This window comes from Diuraphis noxia, unplaced genomic scaffold, assembly GCF_037042655.1.
Source record: "Diuraphis noxia isolate RWA-SAM2 unplaced genomic scaffold, SU_Dnox_SAM2 contig0002, whole genome shotgun sequence".
NCBI lineage: Eukaryota > Metazoa > Arthropoda > Insecta > Hemiptera > Aphididae > Diuraphis > Diuraphis noxia.
In genome coordinates this window covers 10,717,712-10,735,581 of record NW_028301712.1, presented here as the reverse complement: position 1 = coordinate 10,735,581, position 17,870 = coordinate 10,717,712, and the positions used below count along the sequence as shown (strand labels likewise).

At 30.7% G+C, this 17,870-nt stretch overlaps 3 protein-coding genes across 4 annotated transcripts in view; 2 read left to right on the top strand and 1 right to left on the bottom strand.

Annotated features, from left to right (window-relative positions):
* The window catches only part of LOC107173503 (uncharacterized), a 55,770-nt gene extending 49,128 nt beyond the window's left edge, over positions 1-6,642 (top strand). For both annotated transcript variants that reach the window (XM_089220471.1, XM_015524065.2), the window contains one exon: positions 5,084-6,642. In XM_089220471.1, coding sequence (XP_089076597.1) covers positions 5,084-5,420 — 337 coding nt within the window. In that variant the 3' untranslated portion in view covers positions 5,421-6,642. The remainder of the gene's footprint in view (positions 1-5,083) is intronic.
* Positions 6,643-10,686: 4,044 nt separating this feature from the next.
* Positions 10,687-12,675, bottom strand: LOC107173491 (c-Myc-binding protein-like). Its single transcript, XM_015524052.2, has 3 exons — positions 12,661-12,675; positions 12,367-12,488; positions 10,687-11,081 (listed from the first exon to the last, which is right to left on the bottom strand). Exons 1-3 carry the CDS (start codon positions 12,673-12,675, stop codon positions 10,850-10,852), a joined length of 369 nt encoding a protein of 122 aa, XP_015379538.1. The 3' UTR covers positions 10,687-10,849.
* Positions 12,676-15,669: 2,994 nt separating this feature from the next.
* On the top strand, positions 15,670-17,197 carry LOC107173504 (cytochrome c oxidase subunit 4 isoform 1, mitochondrial-like). Its single transcript, XM_015524066.2, has 4 exons — positions 15,670-15,819; positions 15,916-16,173; positions 16,654-16,846; positions 16,950-17,197. Exons 2-4 carry the CDS (start codon positions 15,916-15,918, stop codon positions 17,087-17,089), a joined length of 591 nt encoding a protein of 196 aa, XP_015379552.1. The 5' UTR covers positions 15,670-15,819; the 3' UTR covers positions 17,090-17,197.
* The last annotated feature ends 673 nt before the right edge of the window (positions 17,198-17,870 follow it).

The window sequence follows — 17,870 nt, the reverse complement described above, 5'->3', positions numbered from 1 at the left end:
ATTTACTCATCTTTGTGGTTTGTATTTTAAGTATTTAACGTAAAGTCAGTGAAATACATAAATATATATCAATCTTCAATGCTACATTATTATTACTATTTACTACATATCAAATAAACGAATACAAATTAAATTAATCGGATTATATGAGTACCCGATTAATTAGATCAATAATCAAATAACCATAAATTCAAATTAGTCCGGTTCGTAAAATGTTTAAATAATTTCAAATGATATAATAATATAATATATACCTATGATGGATATTATAAAAAATATGTCTAGGTTGTTTGGATGTGTTTTAATATTATATACTATACCTACATAATGCCTATAAATAAAATAGTATAATTAGGTAATAGGTATGCTTATACTTACCAAGTGAATTATAAAACCAATATTGTAGTGTTCACTGCTAGTGCCTACTATATACACAATATATCCGTAGTATTTTATTTATACTATGCCTATAATAATTATATTTAATATTTATCCCATTTTATTTTTAAAATGTTTTTATGTGTATAAATAATAGTTATCGAATACGGTTAATCGTATAAGTATGCGCTAGTCTAACTCTGATTATAGTAATACATAGTTAATACGTTTTTCTAGGTATTACATTGCTTAGACTTAATACATGACCATCACGCGTCAAAGGTTTGTCTTTTCAATCTGTGAAACGTTTGTAACGCAAAATATGGTTTTATTTTATTCTCTGGTACCTACATAAGCCACCTGCAGTAGGCATTGCACTTACTCGTATATACATTACACTAGCCAGCTATAAAATTGTTTGAAAATCCGTTTTATGTATAATAATCTGTACGTATATATAACTAGGTATGCGTTAATATTTAAAATATTTAAAATATGTAAACCACACTAATCCGTTTCACTCGGAAATTGCTTACCCGCTATACGTTCACTTTCAAACGCCCTGTGGAGGTAGATCGATGTTCATTGTTATTTATTCGCGTCACGAACACTATTACGTAAATAGACGATTTTGTTGGTGTAGATCGTGAATTTCTGATGGCTGATGCACTTTCAACGTACCGTGGACCGTGATGTATTATATTGCGTTCGACAATAACGCGTTAGGTCGTCATCGTAATTGCTGCAATAATAATCGTTGAAGGTACCAAATATTACAATATTGAATTCAAATCGCGTACTCACGCATAATCGTGCTCGCAGACGAAAATTGAGCTCTTATAGTTGGTTTAAACTGCAGTGTCGGGCGAAGAAGAGCAATGAAATTCGACTCGGAAAAATGTTGTCTTTAGTTTTAGGTATAATAATTACTATTGACTTATTGACTATATATATAGGTATTATAATTTCTAGACTATAGTAGGATACGTTAACTACCGCCACCGTCGGATAATTTACAATAAGGAATAAGGATACTCTATTGGTGTGTAAGATGAACAATAAATTATAGGTCCTTTATAGTTTATTAGGTTAACATCTATTCCTAGAAATCGTAGTTTTTTAAAGATTTAATTTACCGTTTTCAATTGCAGTTATAATTTGGTTTACATTTGGTATCACCATGACGAAAATTATTATTGTTTAACTTTAATACACATAAAAACTGCGGCGTGTTTAAATACACTTGGTCGTCTTATTTTTTCTCCGACATTTAAGAAGGAGTTAATTGGCGTGCACAGTATTTTGTGTCTATGTATAATTGTATATAGTGCTGCATATATTTTTAGCAGGCTCGATAAAACAATAAGTAGCATACTTATTATCATTTACCGTGGTCGTAGTCATACTACATTGTCAAGGGAGGGGCTGAATGAGCAATAGCAATTTTAAGAGAGGGTATTGTTACGATGTAGTTTACCAGTTTATCAAGAAAAGTGAAAATCCGTACCATTATGTACCCAGCCACCCAGGTGTGGTGATATTTTTGGATCTATAGGGGGAGGGGGCGTAAATTCCAAGTAATGATCACATTCGCCCACTTTGGCTAAAGCCCTGCTTATTATTACTTAATTATTTACAAGATATTACTATTAAGTCTTTCATTATAACATAGACAAAAAAAAATGAAGGTTCTCACTCATTCGATATTTTGAGTGTATAATATTTACCTAGTATAGAATGATGTTTTTTTTTTATATTGATCAAAGTACATCGACAACTAGGCCATTAGTAAAAGAAATTTTTTTTTGTTACATTTTTTGTATTCTAAGTATAAATTTTCTACATTAAATTAAATTGTACAATTCTGTTTTTTTAAAGAATAAAATTAAGTTTTTTACATCCTGTGGGTTTGGTCCAAGTGCTTGATAGATTTGTTCGAATATGTGAAATTGATTTCGATACTGGTTGTATTTTTGACATTCAGTGATGATGTGGTTGGCGGTTAAAAGTACGCTGTATGACTCACATAGTGGAGGATCGTCTTTACTCATCAAGTAGCTGTGTGTTAAGTGTGTGTGTGACCAATTCGGAGGCGGTTTATTATGGTTTCATCTTTTCTACTGAGTTCAGGATTTTTCCATGGGTTTATATTATTTTTTATCTTGTTGAGTTTGGTGTTGGGTTTTCGCCAGTGAGAGATCCATTTATTATTTGAGTGTAGGTTTATTTCGTTCTTTGCATCTGCGAATGTGATGGAATTTATGGTTGGGGGAATGATGTTTTATATTAATATTTAACATAATATTAGATATAAGTTATAAATTGGTTAGATTATACATCGCTATTAATGGGGGCTATGTCGCTGTGCTGGTTGAATGATTTTTGCCTGCAAATATAATAATGTGCAATACGGTTGTATATGTCATACATGTGGATACGTCCGTTGGTTTAAATCCCAGACATATATTAAACCTCCTCTGCATTAATACATAATTATATCATTTTTTCATTCGATCAAAATTAAATTCGTATTTTAAATTTAATGTAAATTAAATGTATTCAAAATTATTCATAATATTACGCAAGCTTTTTAAATAAATATTTATTGGACCACTAAATACAAAATTAATTCACAGGTACTCAGGTGTAGTGAAATATTGTTTTTTTTTTTTTATAAATACATTGCTAGGGCATACGGGTGATACCTATAAGGCTATAAATTAACTATAGATTGGAAATTAATTATAAGTATATTCTCCAAAGACACTATATAGTTTGTTAGTGCCAACATTTTTTTTTATATTTTAATATATGGATAATTTATACGCAAATTTATTTCGTGAATATTATATTTTATACCATGACGATCTACACAATATAATATTATAATTATATGTGCCAAACGTGCTCATCTATTCACGTAATTTTTCAAATTCGTGATCGAGTAGCCACAATCCACGTGCCTTTCATTTTTTTCAATTATTCTGTTATAATGAGAACTCGAACTTTTTTAATTTTTCATTGACAATCTGTAAGGAAATCTTTTGATCGAATTTTTATTTGAAGATGAATTTATTGTATACTTATCATTGTATTCTGTCCTTATTGACGGACTGTAACATTTTTCTGCAAAGGTCTAATTGACTTATACAGTTGGCAATACGTCAATACGTGTGTGGTTTACATTTTAGATTTCGATGAATGTATTGATTTTACCGTGATGTGTTTTTTTTTGTGTCTGTCATCACATTTTGGGGCAGTAAAAATGCTTCAATTTTCGACTTCAGTACCTTTTTAGATAAGAAAGTGAATCAAGTTGGTACTTTGGGGATCACAAGTGAAAAATTCTCAATATTTTTCTAAAGATAATCAAAGTAAAAATTAAGGAAAAAACGGGAATTTTCACCGAATGTTTATATAAGTATATTCCATCCACCATGCAATTTTCAAAAAATGTCGACTTAATTTGAACTATTTATAGGCATATTCAATTTTCGATCATTATTAGTTTTTTTAAATTACTATTGATAAAAATGTATTTATTAGGTAGAAATGCTTGAAAATTTAATACAAGGCTCCTAACATATTGTTACAATAGCAGTTGAAAAATAAAAGAAATACCTTGTCGTAATTTTTTTTTACAAGCATTCAAAGTTTGGATTTTGACAACATACGTAAAAATCACGAAAATTCGCAAATTATTTTAAGCTAGAAATTCATAAAAAAATTTCTTTTTAAATCTAAGATTTGAAAATTTTTAATAATTTATAATATATCCTAGACAGCTAAACCGTCTCCACTCAGAATCGTTTTTCTTATACAATGATATAATATCATTGGATCCAAATTTAATTCCATCCATCATTACAGTAACACACTTGTAACCTACTGTACAGCAGATGAGTGACATCCACGACTTACCCGCTTTTTATATTTAATATACCTTTTCTAAAGTAGAAGGTTGATAGTTTGCAAAGCTTTTCATTAAATAAGTCACAATTTCATTGAATTTATTTTATAATCAAATATCAATTACTATATTAAGGCAGTATAATTACCAACTGATAGTCTTTGGTTCCATCTCAAATAGTTAACAATATTTCAATTTTAATATATTATTTTAGAAAATCCAAAATTTACAATTACATTGCTCTTTGGTAACTATAATAAGTAATAAATATTAACTATAATAAAATTGTAAAAAACGGTTGCTCTCCTATTTTTCTCCTTTATTAATTTATATATAAAAAGAAATTAAAAAATACCAAAATCTAAATTTGTAATACCTTTTGTTACCTACTAAATGTATTTAGTATAAATATTGTTCCACAATATTTGCGTCATCGATTATTTTATTTCTAAAGTTCTGCAGTAGTTATTATTCAACATAATATTAGTAAATAAGAGGTACCTCTATGGGAGTATAATTAAGAAACGGTTCGTGGTAGTGAATATAATTTGTAAAAGTTTTCCGGTCCTTGATTTAAGTTAAGAACGACTAATCTAAGAAGTATCCAGTGGCAATACAAACTATATAGTAAACGACGAAGTACAAACTTATATTTTTAAAATGAGTACTGAAATTGTTTACTCCAGTGAATTGTTGAGTGGATGATTTTTGAAGTGAGCGTGCTCGATGAATATAACGTTGTTTATTTACATAATATATTACGTATAATAACGTGTGCGCATTTTATTTTAACAGATGGATCATGAAAAATGATTCGGAGACGGGCTCACAGGTATGTTTCGGCGGCTCCAACAGTTCGGTGGGCTCGGTGAGCGGCGGCAGCAACAACAACATACACTGCAACAGCGACGGTATTTTGATGGGCGGCGGCGTTCGGGGGGACGGTGACGGTTGTGACGGAGAAACGAGCAGACCGATCGGTGGTTGCGTCGGGAAGTCCGGAATCGGATCGTCCTCGTCCGAACTTCCGTCCATCGTCGAGCGGAACGCCAGAATCATTAAATGGCTGTGGAACTGCCGGAAAGCCAACTCGCAGCAGACTTTATTGCCGTCGACGCCATCCTCGACTTAGAACAGTAGTGGACAAATAAACACACGAAAACCCAAATCCTCCTCCATCACCATCACTGTACCCACTGAGCGATCAGCTAACGGGTTTGATTCTGTCATAACTTAATATACTTATTATACTATAACAATAGGTACACTATAAAGTTATAACCTATCTATACTTATAAACTTATTATATCCACGACTTCAAATATAGTCGTAGTGAGACCGTGGTTTTCATATATAATATTCCATACTGCTATGTACCTAATTTGAATTTTACAATAATATTATATTCGTGATATTAGAAAAAAATTACTCTTACGGATTAACCGAGTACTTCCGTCTCATAACTTATTGACAATATATATATATATGTATTATTATATAATATTAAAATATATTAAACTATATGAATACATTTTGAATTAAATATTATATATTTTATTTATTTATTTTAGATATTTCGAATTTAAGTACAATTTTCATGTATTGAAAAATTATTGTAGATTTTAATTATTATTATTGTTATTATTATTATTTATTATTGCTTAGTTTTTGGCTGGCATCAATATTATAATGGTATAGTTATTAATTTGTACACGTTTGTACGGCCTGATAATATAAATGTAATTACTATTTAGAATTATAGGATCAAATTATTCTAGTCTCACAAGTTGAATTTTATTATGTTATCGTATGTTATTATTGTGTGTATCGCAGGATATTACTGTGTGTTTTAATTTTTTTTTTTTTTAATAATTTATGATATTTCATTGTTGTGCGCGCGTATACTATGTTATAGTTAAATACGCAATAAACACATGACATATAATCTGCAGTGCTTGAATTGGAAATACAATTAGGAAGGGCCGGACAACAAAGTGTAAAAAAAATTGTGCGTGCCTGAAGATATTTTAAATATCTTATGGAATTGGATACCTATTGGAATTTATTAGAATTTAGAAGGGGAGGTACCTAAGCTAAAATATTTTTCGTAAAGGAAGTTTACTCGATAGCCTCTTTTCCCGCGATCCATCCAATTCAAGCATTGCGTATATATATAATATCATTGTACGACTTTAAAAAAATTATAATATACAATAATTGTTCTGATATATGTATTTTCCTTCGTGTAAACTATATTTTGATTCTTGTTAAAAATGTGTATGTGCATGTGTACTTATTATTCTGAATAATATATATGTACGATAGCAGCCGATGAATACTTACATCGGACGATATATGTATTTTTTTTTTATACGCTGTTAACTGTTATACCTAACTGTTAGTTTTCCGCGGTCGATCCAATTTGATATATTATGCGAATATATTAAGTTCTTCGATACTGCGAATAGTGCAAATGTTTGGTGTGCGCCTGTGCCCCAAAAAATCGCATTTCAGACTTAGGTATTTGTGCTGGACTGTGGTTGAGACAGAGGGGAATATGCATTTTTAATATACGGTAGTTTGATTTATTTGTTTCAACTCTCAAGACCACAATAATCCACATGATGTATTATTAAATTGGAATAGTGCGCCACTATACTCGTAGCGTGCAGCAACTATGGTAGTTACATAATAAAAGTATCTACTTTTATTATACTTTATATTTTGTTCGATAATATGTATACAACTATACAAGTATACCTAATTATTCTTTAAGAGGGACCCGTATTTATCCCATGTTTTATTATATGGGACTAACTTTCGGAAACAGTACTCACAATATTGCTTTACCAGATGTTCACAATACACAGAGAAGAACTTTATATTATATAATACTATGTTGTAGCGTTTATTGATGTTTATATTTTTTCGATAACTTGACAATCTGAATCGTTTATTCGTAAAATTATTGAATAAAAAAAAAAAAAAAACGTTATTACGTTTTATACGTATTACGTATTAGCCTTTATATTGGTACTGACACAGAACCACTTTTAAAATAATTTGAATAAGGTTTTGAATATATTTGAGATTTATAAAATTTAAATATATTTGAATACTTGTTGAAAGTATCTTAACTTTGGTCTCATGTCAGAATACCGTTGTTGGTTGTAGTGTAATAATAATAATATATTTAAAGTAGAAAAACGGTTTCGCGAAAAAAAATTAACTGTATAATATTCTGATTTACAATCATAACCCATGTGTTTATTATCTGTGTACTCATCGTGTACACGAGTACCCGTTAAGGAAGAGAATATTTGATGGCATAACGTTTTCACATTTTTTTTTTTTTTTAGATACAATTAATATAAAAAAGTTACTATTGTTTTAAAATCAGTTATTTTTTATATTTATTGAACTTAAATGACTTGTTTGAGTATTAATGATATGAAAAAAAAATTCAATGACAAGAAAAATGTTGTCATACATTTATAATATGAATGAGTAAATTGGGTTTCTTAAGGTGTCAACTGTATTATCTGAATGGTTATTTCTCTCACGTGAAACGATTTTGATTAAACAATTTATTTTATTGGCATATACTCTTAGAAATGATTAATACCACTTAGCACACTTCTTGAACATGCTGTGTCTGCACTACCAACTTGACCAAAATATTAAGCGGAGAATTATTGGAAAATTAGAAAACAAACACCGATGTCGTTGTCGTTTGGGTATTTGGTTTGTGAATTCCTGGCACTGAAAATCGATTCAAACACCGTGTAGGTATCCAAATGTTCTGTAATAATATTATTAAATTATTGTTATTGACCGAACGAGCTTTTAATAAATACGCGACACGCAAGTCATTACGAAATTGGTTGTTTATAATCATAAAATGATGACGATCGGGCGATTTCGAAGACAAAACCACACTATAACTATATATATTATTGCGAATACCTACTTTTTATATTAATGGGTATGTAAAACAACAATTAAAGAGGTGTGTTGTGCTGTCATTATAGGATGTGACATACAGGTCGATATAGCGATATAGCTAGGTGTCAGGGTAGCAGCCAGCTGGGGAGGAAATGAGGCCACTGCACCATACGATTATTATACGTCACCGCGCCAATTATAGCGTCATATTGAATTGCCGCCTTGTTCGACCAGAAATTTCTACAGCGCCGTCATTAGAACCACATTGTTTTTTGTGCGTGTGTTTTATATGCAGACAGTATATTAATGTATCGGTTTGAAAATAATAATAATATTGTAGAAACTGATGAATTGCGTCGTGCCGCCGCAGATTATAATATAATACGCGAGTAAAAATTAATGAAAAAAGTTCTTGAACGGCGAACCTAACCTAACCTAACGATGGTTGACAATTTAATTGTTTTCTTTTCTCGTGCAGCATTATAAAGACATACATAATAATATATAATATAAATCATCGAAACGGCTTAGTAGCTTATGCCGTTTATATGGTTTGGCGTACACGTGGATAGATATTATTGGCCGTCGCCATAACACATCGACATTTAGACATGTATTTTCCGAAATTTAAAACAATACTTACCTTCTTTAAAAAAAAATACATTTTTAATAACCCATAAGCGCAAATCAATTTTATAAAAATGTAATACCCATAAGCATTTACAGTGATACCTATATTGAAATTAGTTTAAAAAATTAGTAAAAAATAAAAATCATAATTTTGAATATTCTTTTAAATTAGTTAAACAAGTATATCATAAATAAATATATTAAACTAATATAGTAATGAGAATTTTTTTATTTTTTTTTAGGTACCTAAAAATTAATTTTTAAGCCAACTGCCATCAAATATTCAAATTTTGAAATTTTTTTTCTTTATACAAGGTCCACATTTATGGATTGGAGATGACTATAGATTTACAATTTAGTTTTGTGCTTTTATCCCACTATAATACCAAGGTACGAAAGCGCAAATTTGTTTTACGCTTTTGAGTTATCGAAAAAAAGAACGATTTGCGCTTTCAGGTTTCACCTATATTTACTCGTCTGATGGATTAAAATGTAATTATAACATCGCGTACCTACCACATCTGTAAACACGCAATAATGATATACTTAATTAAATAATGCCCGAAGACTATCAAGCGATGCAGGTGTTTTCCGAGTTAAAGACGAATGATGCATTCTCGCGAGGAGGTATTATAATATTGTATATTATTATGGATAAATACACTATTGTGTATGAGAGTATGAGACAACACTACCACAATGGCACACGTACCTATTATAACTACTCCACCACAAAATTATACGACAACATGACGTAGTTAATATTAATTTCATACAATTAGTACCAAATACCCATCGAATTTCGTATTATTTTAGTGTATTTTATTGCACACGTAGACCATTTTAACGTGTAATTTGTGTTACAATGAACAAGCGTCTATTATAGTACTTATAAAATGTTGCAACTGATACTACCTATATGAGTTATATTATGTTTGTAGGCAAGCACTGCAGGTTATAAAAGACGATTAATAACCTATTTGAAAAATTATACACAACATAGTTATATGCACGCCATACTTGGAATATTTCGTAATCAATCTCAAGATGATGATTTACCTACCTATACCTACTCATAATAATATAACATAATATTATTGTATAGTATTATACTTTTACATGTATAATTATAAGCGCCACCGTTGTTTGTGTAAGTAACTACATATAATAATATGGTGTAATTTAAATAACATTATGTCGTTGTATATTACGATGCATTTTTTTTTTAACGATAACGAATCGATAAATTATTAGAATTCATTTTTAATGTTTGTTTTTTTTTTTTTTTTACGACAATTTAAATACTTTCAATAAGCAGTTAGCAATAAAATAGATTTATATTGATGACTACTTAATAGTTGATTGGAAATTTTTTTATTAATTCTGGTGGTGTTATTCACCTTAAAATTATTATGATAATGAATACCAACTATACGATTCATCATTTTACGTAATAGCTATTATAGCCTATAATAAGTAGGTAGTAGTAGGTACTAACTATATCTACTCTCCTAATAAATTAAGTAAATTCATTAAAAGTGTTAACTAAAATAATAGGTATTGGGATAAATTAATATATATACTTTTATATCAATAGAGTGCTAAGCACACTGTGATTTTCAATACTATATATTACTATATCTGAATAAGTATCTATCCTAAAGGCTAAAATGGAAACATTTGTTTTGTCTGCTTTGATATTCAACAAAAAAGGCGGTTTCTGGTAGGCGGTAGCAAATTAGAACTTGTTGGTAAATCGGGGAGGTGTAAGACTAATAGAACGAAATAACGGAAAAAACAGGTATATTTGTGATTGAATTAGATTTCGTCTCTGTTGGTTGATGTAATATCGTTATAACCGTTATTATAACAACTAAACAGCCGATTACATTGATTACAGGCTTCAGAGGCTTCTCACGGCTGTGACGAAATAGTATAATTTATACAACTACATAATTATTATGTATTTAATTGATTAATGAGTTTTTAATTCCCGATGGCATCAACATAGTCTCCGTTTTCTGATCCCTTGGCCAGTTCTTCCTCGTGCTCCTCATCCGGTTGCGATTCATGTTGATGTTGTTCCAGTTGAGCTCTGAGTTCGTCCCTGGTTTTTCGGAGCTCGGCTAGTTCAACAGCGGCGTTCTGGATCTGGGTCTTTAAGTCTACGATTTCTTCCATATCCGGGTTGTCCACGTAGATATTTCCCCTCACATATCTATAATAAAATAATCCGTGTCCAAACAATAAAAAACCGCATATGTTTAAATATTATCTTTTGAAGATTATTATTTACAGTTAACGTAATATATAATATATGTATATACGAGTATACTCACGTAAACACGTAAATCAGGAACGTATGATCAGAGTTTTATTTTTCGGGGAGGGGGTTTACGTTTTTTTTTTTTTTTTTTTTTTTTTTTATTGGAAAAATATTTTAGACAGATATTATCAATAAGTTTTGAACATCACAACCTGCAGTATAATATTAAACTGTTATAGAATATTGATATGGAATTTGATAGTTATTGGTTCTATGCCGATGATCTTGCTCCAAAGAGAAGAGCGCGCGTTGAATGTATTGGTATTTTAAAATTATTTGTTATTTTTTTTTTTTTTTTTTTTTTAATGCAGTGAACTATAATAATACGTAGTCTTACTCATTGACGAGATACACATGAAACCTACTATACCGGCACAGTAGAGCCACGTTTCGGTTTATTTTTATCTGATATCCTGACAAAATTATTACTTACATTGGTTATACATAAGGTATTTCGGATGTTTTGAAGGTCTGGACAGTCTACGATGATGTGTTGAATGGTTAGGTCTTCTTGGAATTTACCAATTAAAAAGCACTAAAGTACTTTTTGTGTACATTTGAAAGTTTATATAATAGATACTTACAATTATATACGATTAAATAATTTGAATTTATATATTACAAAGTAGATACTGAAATTATTAAGTGTACTTTAAAACTCTAGCTGAAAATCCAATAAAAATGTTCATTATATAATACAATTGAATAACCTTGAATCTGTCCGAAAAAAAAAATTAGCTTTTAAAGAAACTAATTATTTTCTTCTATAATTAGTTCAATTTTTGTATTGGTAATATTCTTGTTTGTGTTATACATTAATAACAAATATATGTATACCTACCTACTTATATAATCAATAACAAATAATTACTAATTTTCCTTTTGACATTTAATATATCGATTTTTTTAAACCAATTATTCGGTAATACAACTATAATTGACTACTTAAACCTACTTCATTAATTTTGGTTGTGAATTATTATAATATCTTATTTCTTATTATATTCTTATCTCTGATAAATTATTAACATCTATATTGCAGTTTAGTGCCACTAATACCCGACAAATTTAAGTTTCGAATAACAATATGACGGTCATTGACGAAGATTAAAATATATAATAGTAAAAATATTATTTTATTTAAATAGAAAAGGAAATGTGCGTATTGTTTACTTACTCGATGGGATCTATGGGTGGTTCTGGTTCGCTATACAACATGATAAGTACGTCGGTTAGTTTATCCAAAATACCATTTTGGTCCAGGTAGTTGAGGAATTCGTCCTTATCTTGTTCGCTGACCTAAAATCATTAATGTTTATATAATGTAGGCGTATAAATATTATAAGCACAGAATAGGTGAAATTTCACCTATTCTGTGTTATAAGTACGCCTTTTTTTTAAACAAGGAGCAAATATATTGGTAAAATAGAAATATTATCAATAACTTCAATAACTTGTTGTGCATGCTCACCGGGAATGAATTCATTTGATAGCAATACGATACACGTACAGAAATTTATGAAAATTATAAATACTAAACAGAGTATGTATACCATGCAGAGTCTGACAAAACATTTGAATATTAAACAGGTAGGTAAGCATGAAAATCAAAATATTAAATACTATTGTAATCATAATGTTGAAGAACGTAGGCTAGTGGCCAGTATCTGCAATATATTGTGTATATAGGCAACAAAATCATTTTTTTTTTGTTTTTAGTAAATACTTTATCTAAATAGGTGACTAAACAATTTTGATTTTTTAAACGTATATTTTGTTATAAACGATCATACAAGATAGGATAATAATATGTATATACGTATAATAAAGGAATCATTATTATCTATGCAGAGATTCCCAGACTGTGAGTGAATCGTGACCATCGCGTTGTAAAGAAGACATAATATTCTCTACATCGTGCTCGTGACATAGACGTGATTGATGGTTCGAATGAAATTTGGAAATGTAATTTTTTTTAAGATTGCAATTAATAGTCTCCGGAATAGCTGTGAGGTATCTAAAATTGCATTTTTGACGCATGCGCGTAAAGGTTATATTCAGTCCGATCAGCAATTAACACCACGTCATTTAAACTTCAAAATCTTTTAAATAACATGCATTTTTGATCATCTATATTTCTGAAAGTTGTAATTTGTCTGTTGCAAGTTTCAGAAATTCTATATATCTGTAGACTCTAACTATAATTTAGGGATAAATATTATTTTAATACAATTTCATAAACAATTAATAATTTTATTTAGTGATTCTATGGTTGGTTATTAGTTACGCACTGTAAATTTCTTTCTTGATGCATGCTTGAAATATTTTGTGGTTCGATTGCTACACTAGTTATTTTAGCCTTTATTGCGTTTACATACAAATTGTGGTATACATTTTTATGTGCATTACCAATTAAAAGTACAAATCATGAAAAAATGTTAGGTATATACCATTTTATTTTACTCTATATATTTTTTTAAATGTTTACCATATTTTTCTGATTATCTATAGATACGTATGTATGTCAGATTGTGGAATATTATGACGCTGGTAAAAAGTATTTGAAATTCTTTTTATAAGTTCGAACTTGTTGATTTGGTTTTTTTCTAATTGTATATAGTATAATATATAAATATAATATAATATTATGTCGTATAGTATTTCTAACGCATTTTTCTTTGTCTATTTCTTTTACTATATACTTTGGTTCTGCGGTTATTTAAGTGTGGAACTAATTCTGAGTTTTGTATAGGTATATCTCGCATTGTACATTTTTTTTTCAAAACAACGATAACACAATTTGAATCTGAACTGTAGATCAAGTCGTTTAGTCTTTGAATGAAAAGCTTCAAAAGTCACAGCTATTATATTAGTTCACATAGTAGTCGTAAGTCGTTATTATTAAACAGGTAACGATGATAATATTTTAATTTATAGTTATGAATAAAATATATGATAGACCTAATAATATATACTAAAATTGGATAACCCGTTCGTATTATTTATCGTCTTTATTTTGGAGTCGCGGAATTTTTCATACAAATAATAAAGTTGTATTGTATAGGAGAAGAGATTTATTTGTAGGTAGTCACGTGTGAAGGGATTTAAATTACACAATTTTACTTTTACGCGTGATAAGTTCTGATAAGACAGATAATCATATCATATAACTGTTGTACAATCGGTGTCGTGTCCAGCTTTATTATTATAATCGCATGTTAACGTGAGTCTTGCACGGGCGCACACAGTTGATGTGGCTTGATACACTTATATTTAAGTGGTCGAACGTGGACGCATTTTGAAATTCCTGTCCACAGTCAAAGCAGGGCCGGCTCTAGCTTCTTCAGCGCCGCCATTGCAAATATTATTTCGGCACCTTTCACCCTGTTTTCAAACATATACAAACAGGCAACCGTGCGCCCCATTGATTTTGGCGCCCCCGTGCCGTCGCACACGTTGATCGCATCTAAAGCCGGCCCCGAGTCAAAGGCACCCCTATAGTGAGTGATGCCTCAGTCAGGTCTCTGACGATAAAATGTTCACGAGGCGGCCTACCTAACCTAACCTAACCTAACCCCCTACGTCATGTCCTGCTCGAGCGCGCGTGCTATGGGCTACTCGCGACGACCGTGCCGCCGTCCCTCAACTATTTTTGTTTTTTTTTTTTGTCTTTTCCGGGTGGTCGGACTGGGCGCAACGTCACTTCCGTTCTCGCCGTCGCGGATTAATCGCGTCGGATGATTAGTCGTTCTGCCAAAGTCGGAAAACGGGTAGTGTTATTCGGGATGTACTATATTATTAGTACACTGATTGACCGTCGAATCTCTGAACGCCACGTGCCTATTGCTGCTGCGGTATCCATAGTCGTCGTGCAAGCCGTCTCCATATTTTTCCGTAACGAGTATCTACTTACGCTGTGTTGTCGTTTTCTAGCGTGTCGCAGGAAGGACCGCCGAATGCCACATTTCAGGTCGTACACACATCACTTATTTGCCCGGTGGTTATAGAGGTGACTCGCCAACGCCTGCACATACGCGTATGTTTTAGTTATATGTATTGATGTAATCGCTATCTCACACACTCGTGTTATATTATATTAAAATATTTGTTATTTATTTATTTGTATCATCTTGTGTGGAGGGCGCTCACCTATAATATTATTATTGCTATTATCGAATGTTGTCATTTTACATTTCATGCGCATTGCGATGTATTTAAGTTTGGCATTGTACTTACCATACATTATATTTTACTGTCTGGGTAACCTTCTCCCGTCCTCAACACCCCGAAAGTTGTGGCCGCTTACTGCGAATCAAAAGTAGGAGCGGAATGGCGAAACATTAACTATAAAATATTGCGCATTATATTATAAATTGTCTAGTATGGTTTTTTTTTTTAAATGAAATAACCCGGGAAATTATGGATACAGTGTGGCCAACAAAAGCAACGGATTTTCATGTCGCGCTTACAGCACTGGTCGGCTTATCATAACATGTGTTTATTTGATTTTCAAGCCCTTGACGATTATACGCGAAATAATTTTCTGAAATCGTTTTTTTACCTTTTAACCTCTTGCGCTTTATTGCTGCTCTAGCCGTTCGATAATTAATCGTAACTACGTTCTACCAAGGTGAGTGGAATTAAATGGTTTTTGAAAAATAGTATCATAGTAAAACGTGAATACTAAATTTCCTTAAATTTCGATATTGATATGATGTTGTTTCAGATGTATTCCCGTGCAATAGTCCGTTCAATCTTGGCGCGCCCGTCCACTTACAACAAACTGGCGGCCAACAGCTCGACGGCAGCCGTCTTCCAGGCTGAGCCAAAGCCACCCGTACAGGGTGTGATGCAGGTGCGCGAGGATAAGATCGTCGGCCGCGACATTGTTGGCTACGGTCTGAACGGCGAACCCCAATACTTCGACTCCATCACCTTCCCGTTCCCCAGCGTTAGGTTTATGAAGAATACCCCCGAAATAATGGTACGATATCCATATACATTATTTATTTATGATTATGGGTTTTCTTTGTTGAATAATAATGATGAGCATTGGTACGAGGGTATGACGACATCTGATTGACTATTATAACCCTTGTTCTTAAGTTATAACAGTTGTTTGTATCAAAACAATACATATACATCCATCTGTAGAAGTTCAATATTTATAAAATATAACAGATTTAATGATAATTTTTTCAAAGAGATTATGCCCAAGTGCTGTGTTAATTATTTCCAAATAAAAATTACTCTATTTATGTTAGTAACTGATTCTTATTAATAATTACTTAACCAATTCAAAATATAAAGGGTTGCAAATAATATTTTATTAAATAAATACTCGTGTCCATAGATGAAATAAAGTTAATCTTAATAGCATCAGTGGCTTTTATATTGTACCAATGCTTAATAATAATATAATTGATTAATAAGTAATGAATAGTTTAATGTATTCTAATTCTAGGCTCTGCGTGAGAAAGAAAAGGGAGACTGGAAAAAGCTGAGTATTGAAGAAAAAAAAAAATTGTACAGAGCAAGTTTTTGTCAGACATTAGTTGAAGTAGATGCACCGACTGGTGAATGGAAAGCAATATTTGGATGGGTCATGGTTTGGGTTTCTGTTGCACTTTTTTCTTTTGTCGGAGTTCGTAAATTCTGTAAGTATTGTTATTATTATACTAATTTTTAATTTTTAAGTGTTAAATCATTTATGATTATCACTACTTGATTATAATTTTTCATATTGATTATCATTTTTAGTAACAAGCACTGCTGATGACCCATCTTTGTCACTTGAGTCTCGTCAAGCTCAATTGAAACGTATGATTGACTTACGTGTTGATCCAATTGATGGGTTGTCCTCAAATTGGGACTACGAAAAGAATACATGGAAAAGTTAATTGTTCCGATATTTTGTATTATATATTTTTTTTTTTTTTATAAATAGTTATATAAATTCAAAATAGTCAACTGCAAGGAATAAAACAGACTATGTCAATGTAAAACAATTTGTGTAGTTTATTTGTTGAAAATACGAATACATAAATGATATCAGTGTTTTTATTGCATTGTTATTATTTTAGCAAATTAAAATAATTGGAAACATCAATAATAATGTTTAATTTTTTATTACTTATTTTACACAGAACTAACCTGGAATAATGTTAAATCAAGTAAAATATTTAAACTACAAATTCACTCTTAAAGTTTATTTCAAAATTAAATATTTTCATGTTAGTATTTAGAGAATCAATAGCCACAATCTGGTTTTTCTAATAGTTTGCTCAAGAATTCAGCAAATTCAGCTTCAGGAATAAGTCAACTAGAAATCAAAAATTAAACTCATGTCACAAAAATAAGATCTTACATTGCTAACTAACTACAATATATTAAAAATGTTAATTAAGTACACTAATAAATTCCACTCTGAGAATTTGCCCTCAGAAAAGAATGATTGATTAAAAAATTAATAACTTGACACTACATAATCTAGAACAGCTATGCCGGTCAGATAGGGCTCTGAGAAATATAATTCTGATTTTATTTAAAAAAGTTAATGATAAAATCAAGTTCGATGTGGCCTGATGAAAGTTTTTCTATCAAATAAAATAAAACTAATCAAAATCCTACAGTTCTACAGGATGTAATAATTTTCCTGTAAGGTAAATTTTTGATTTTAAT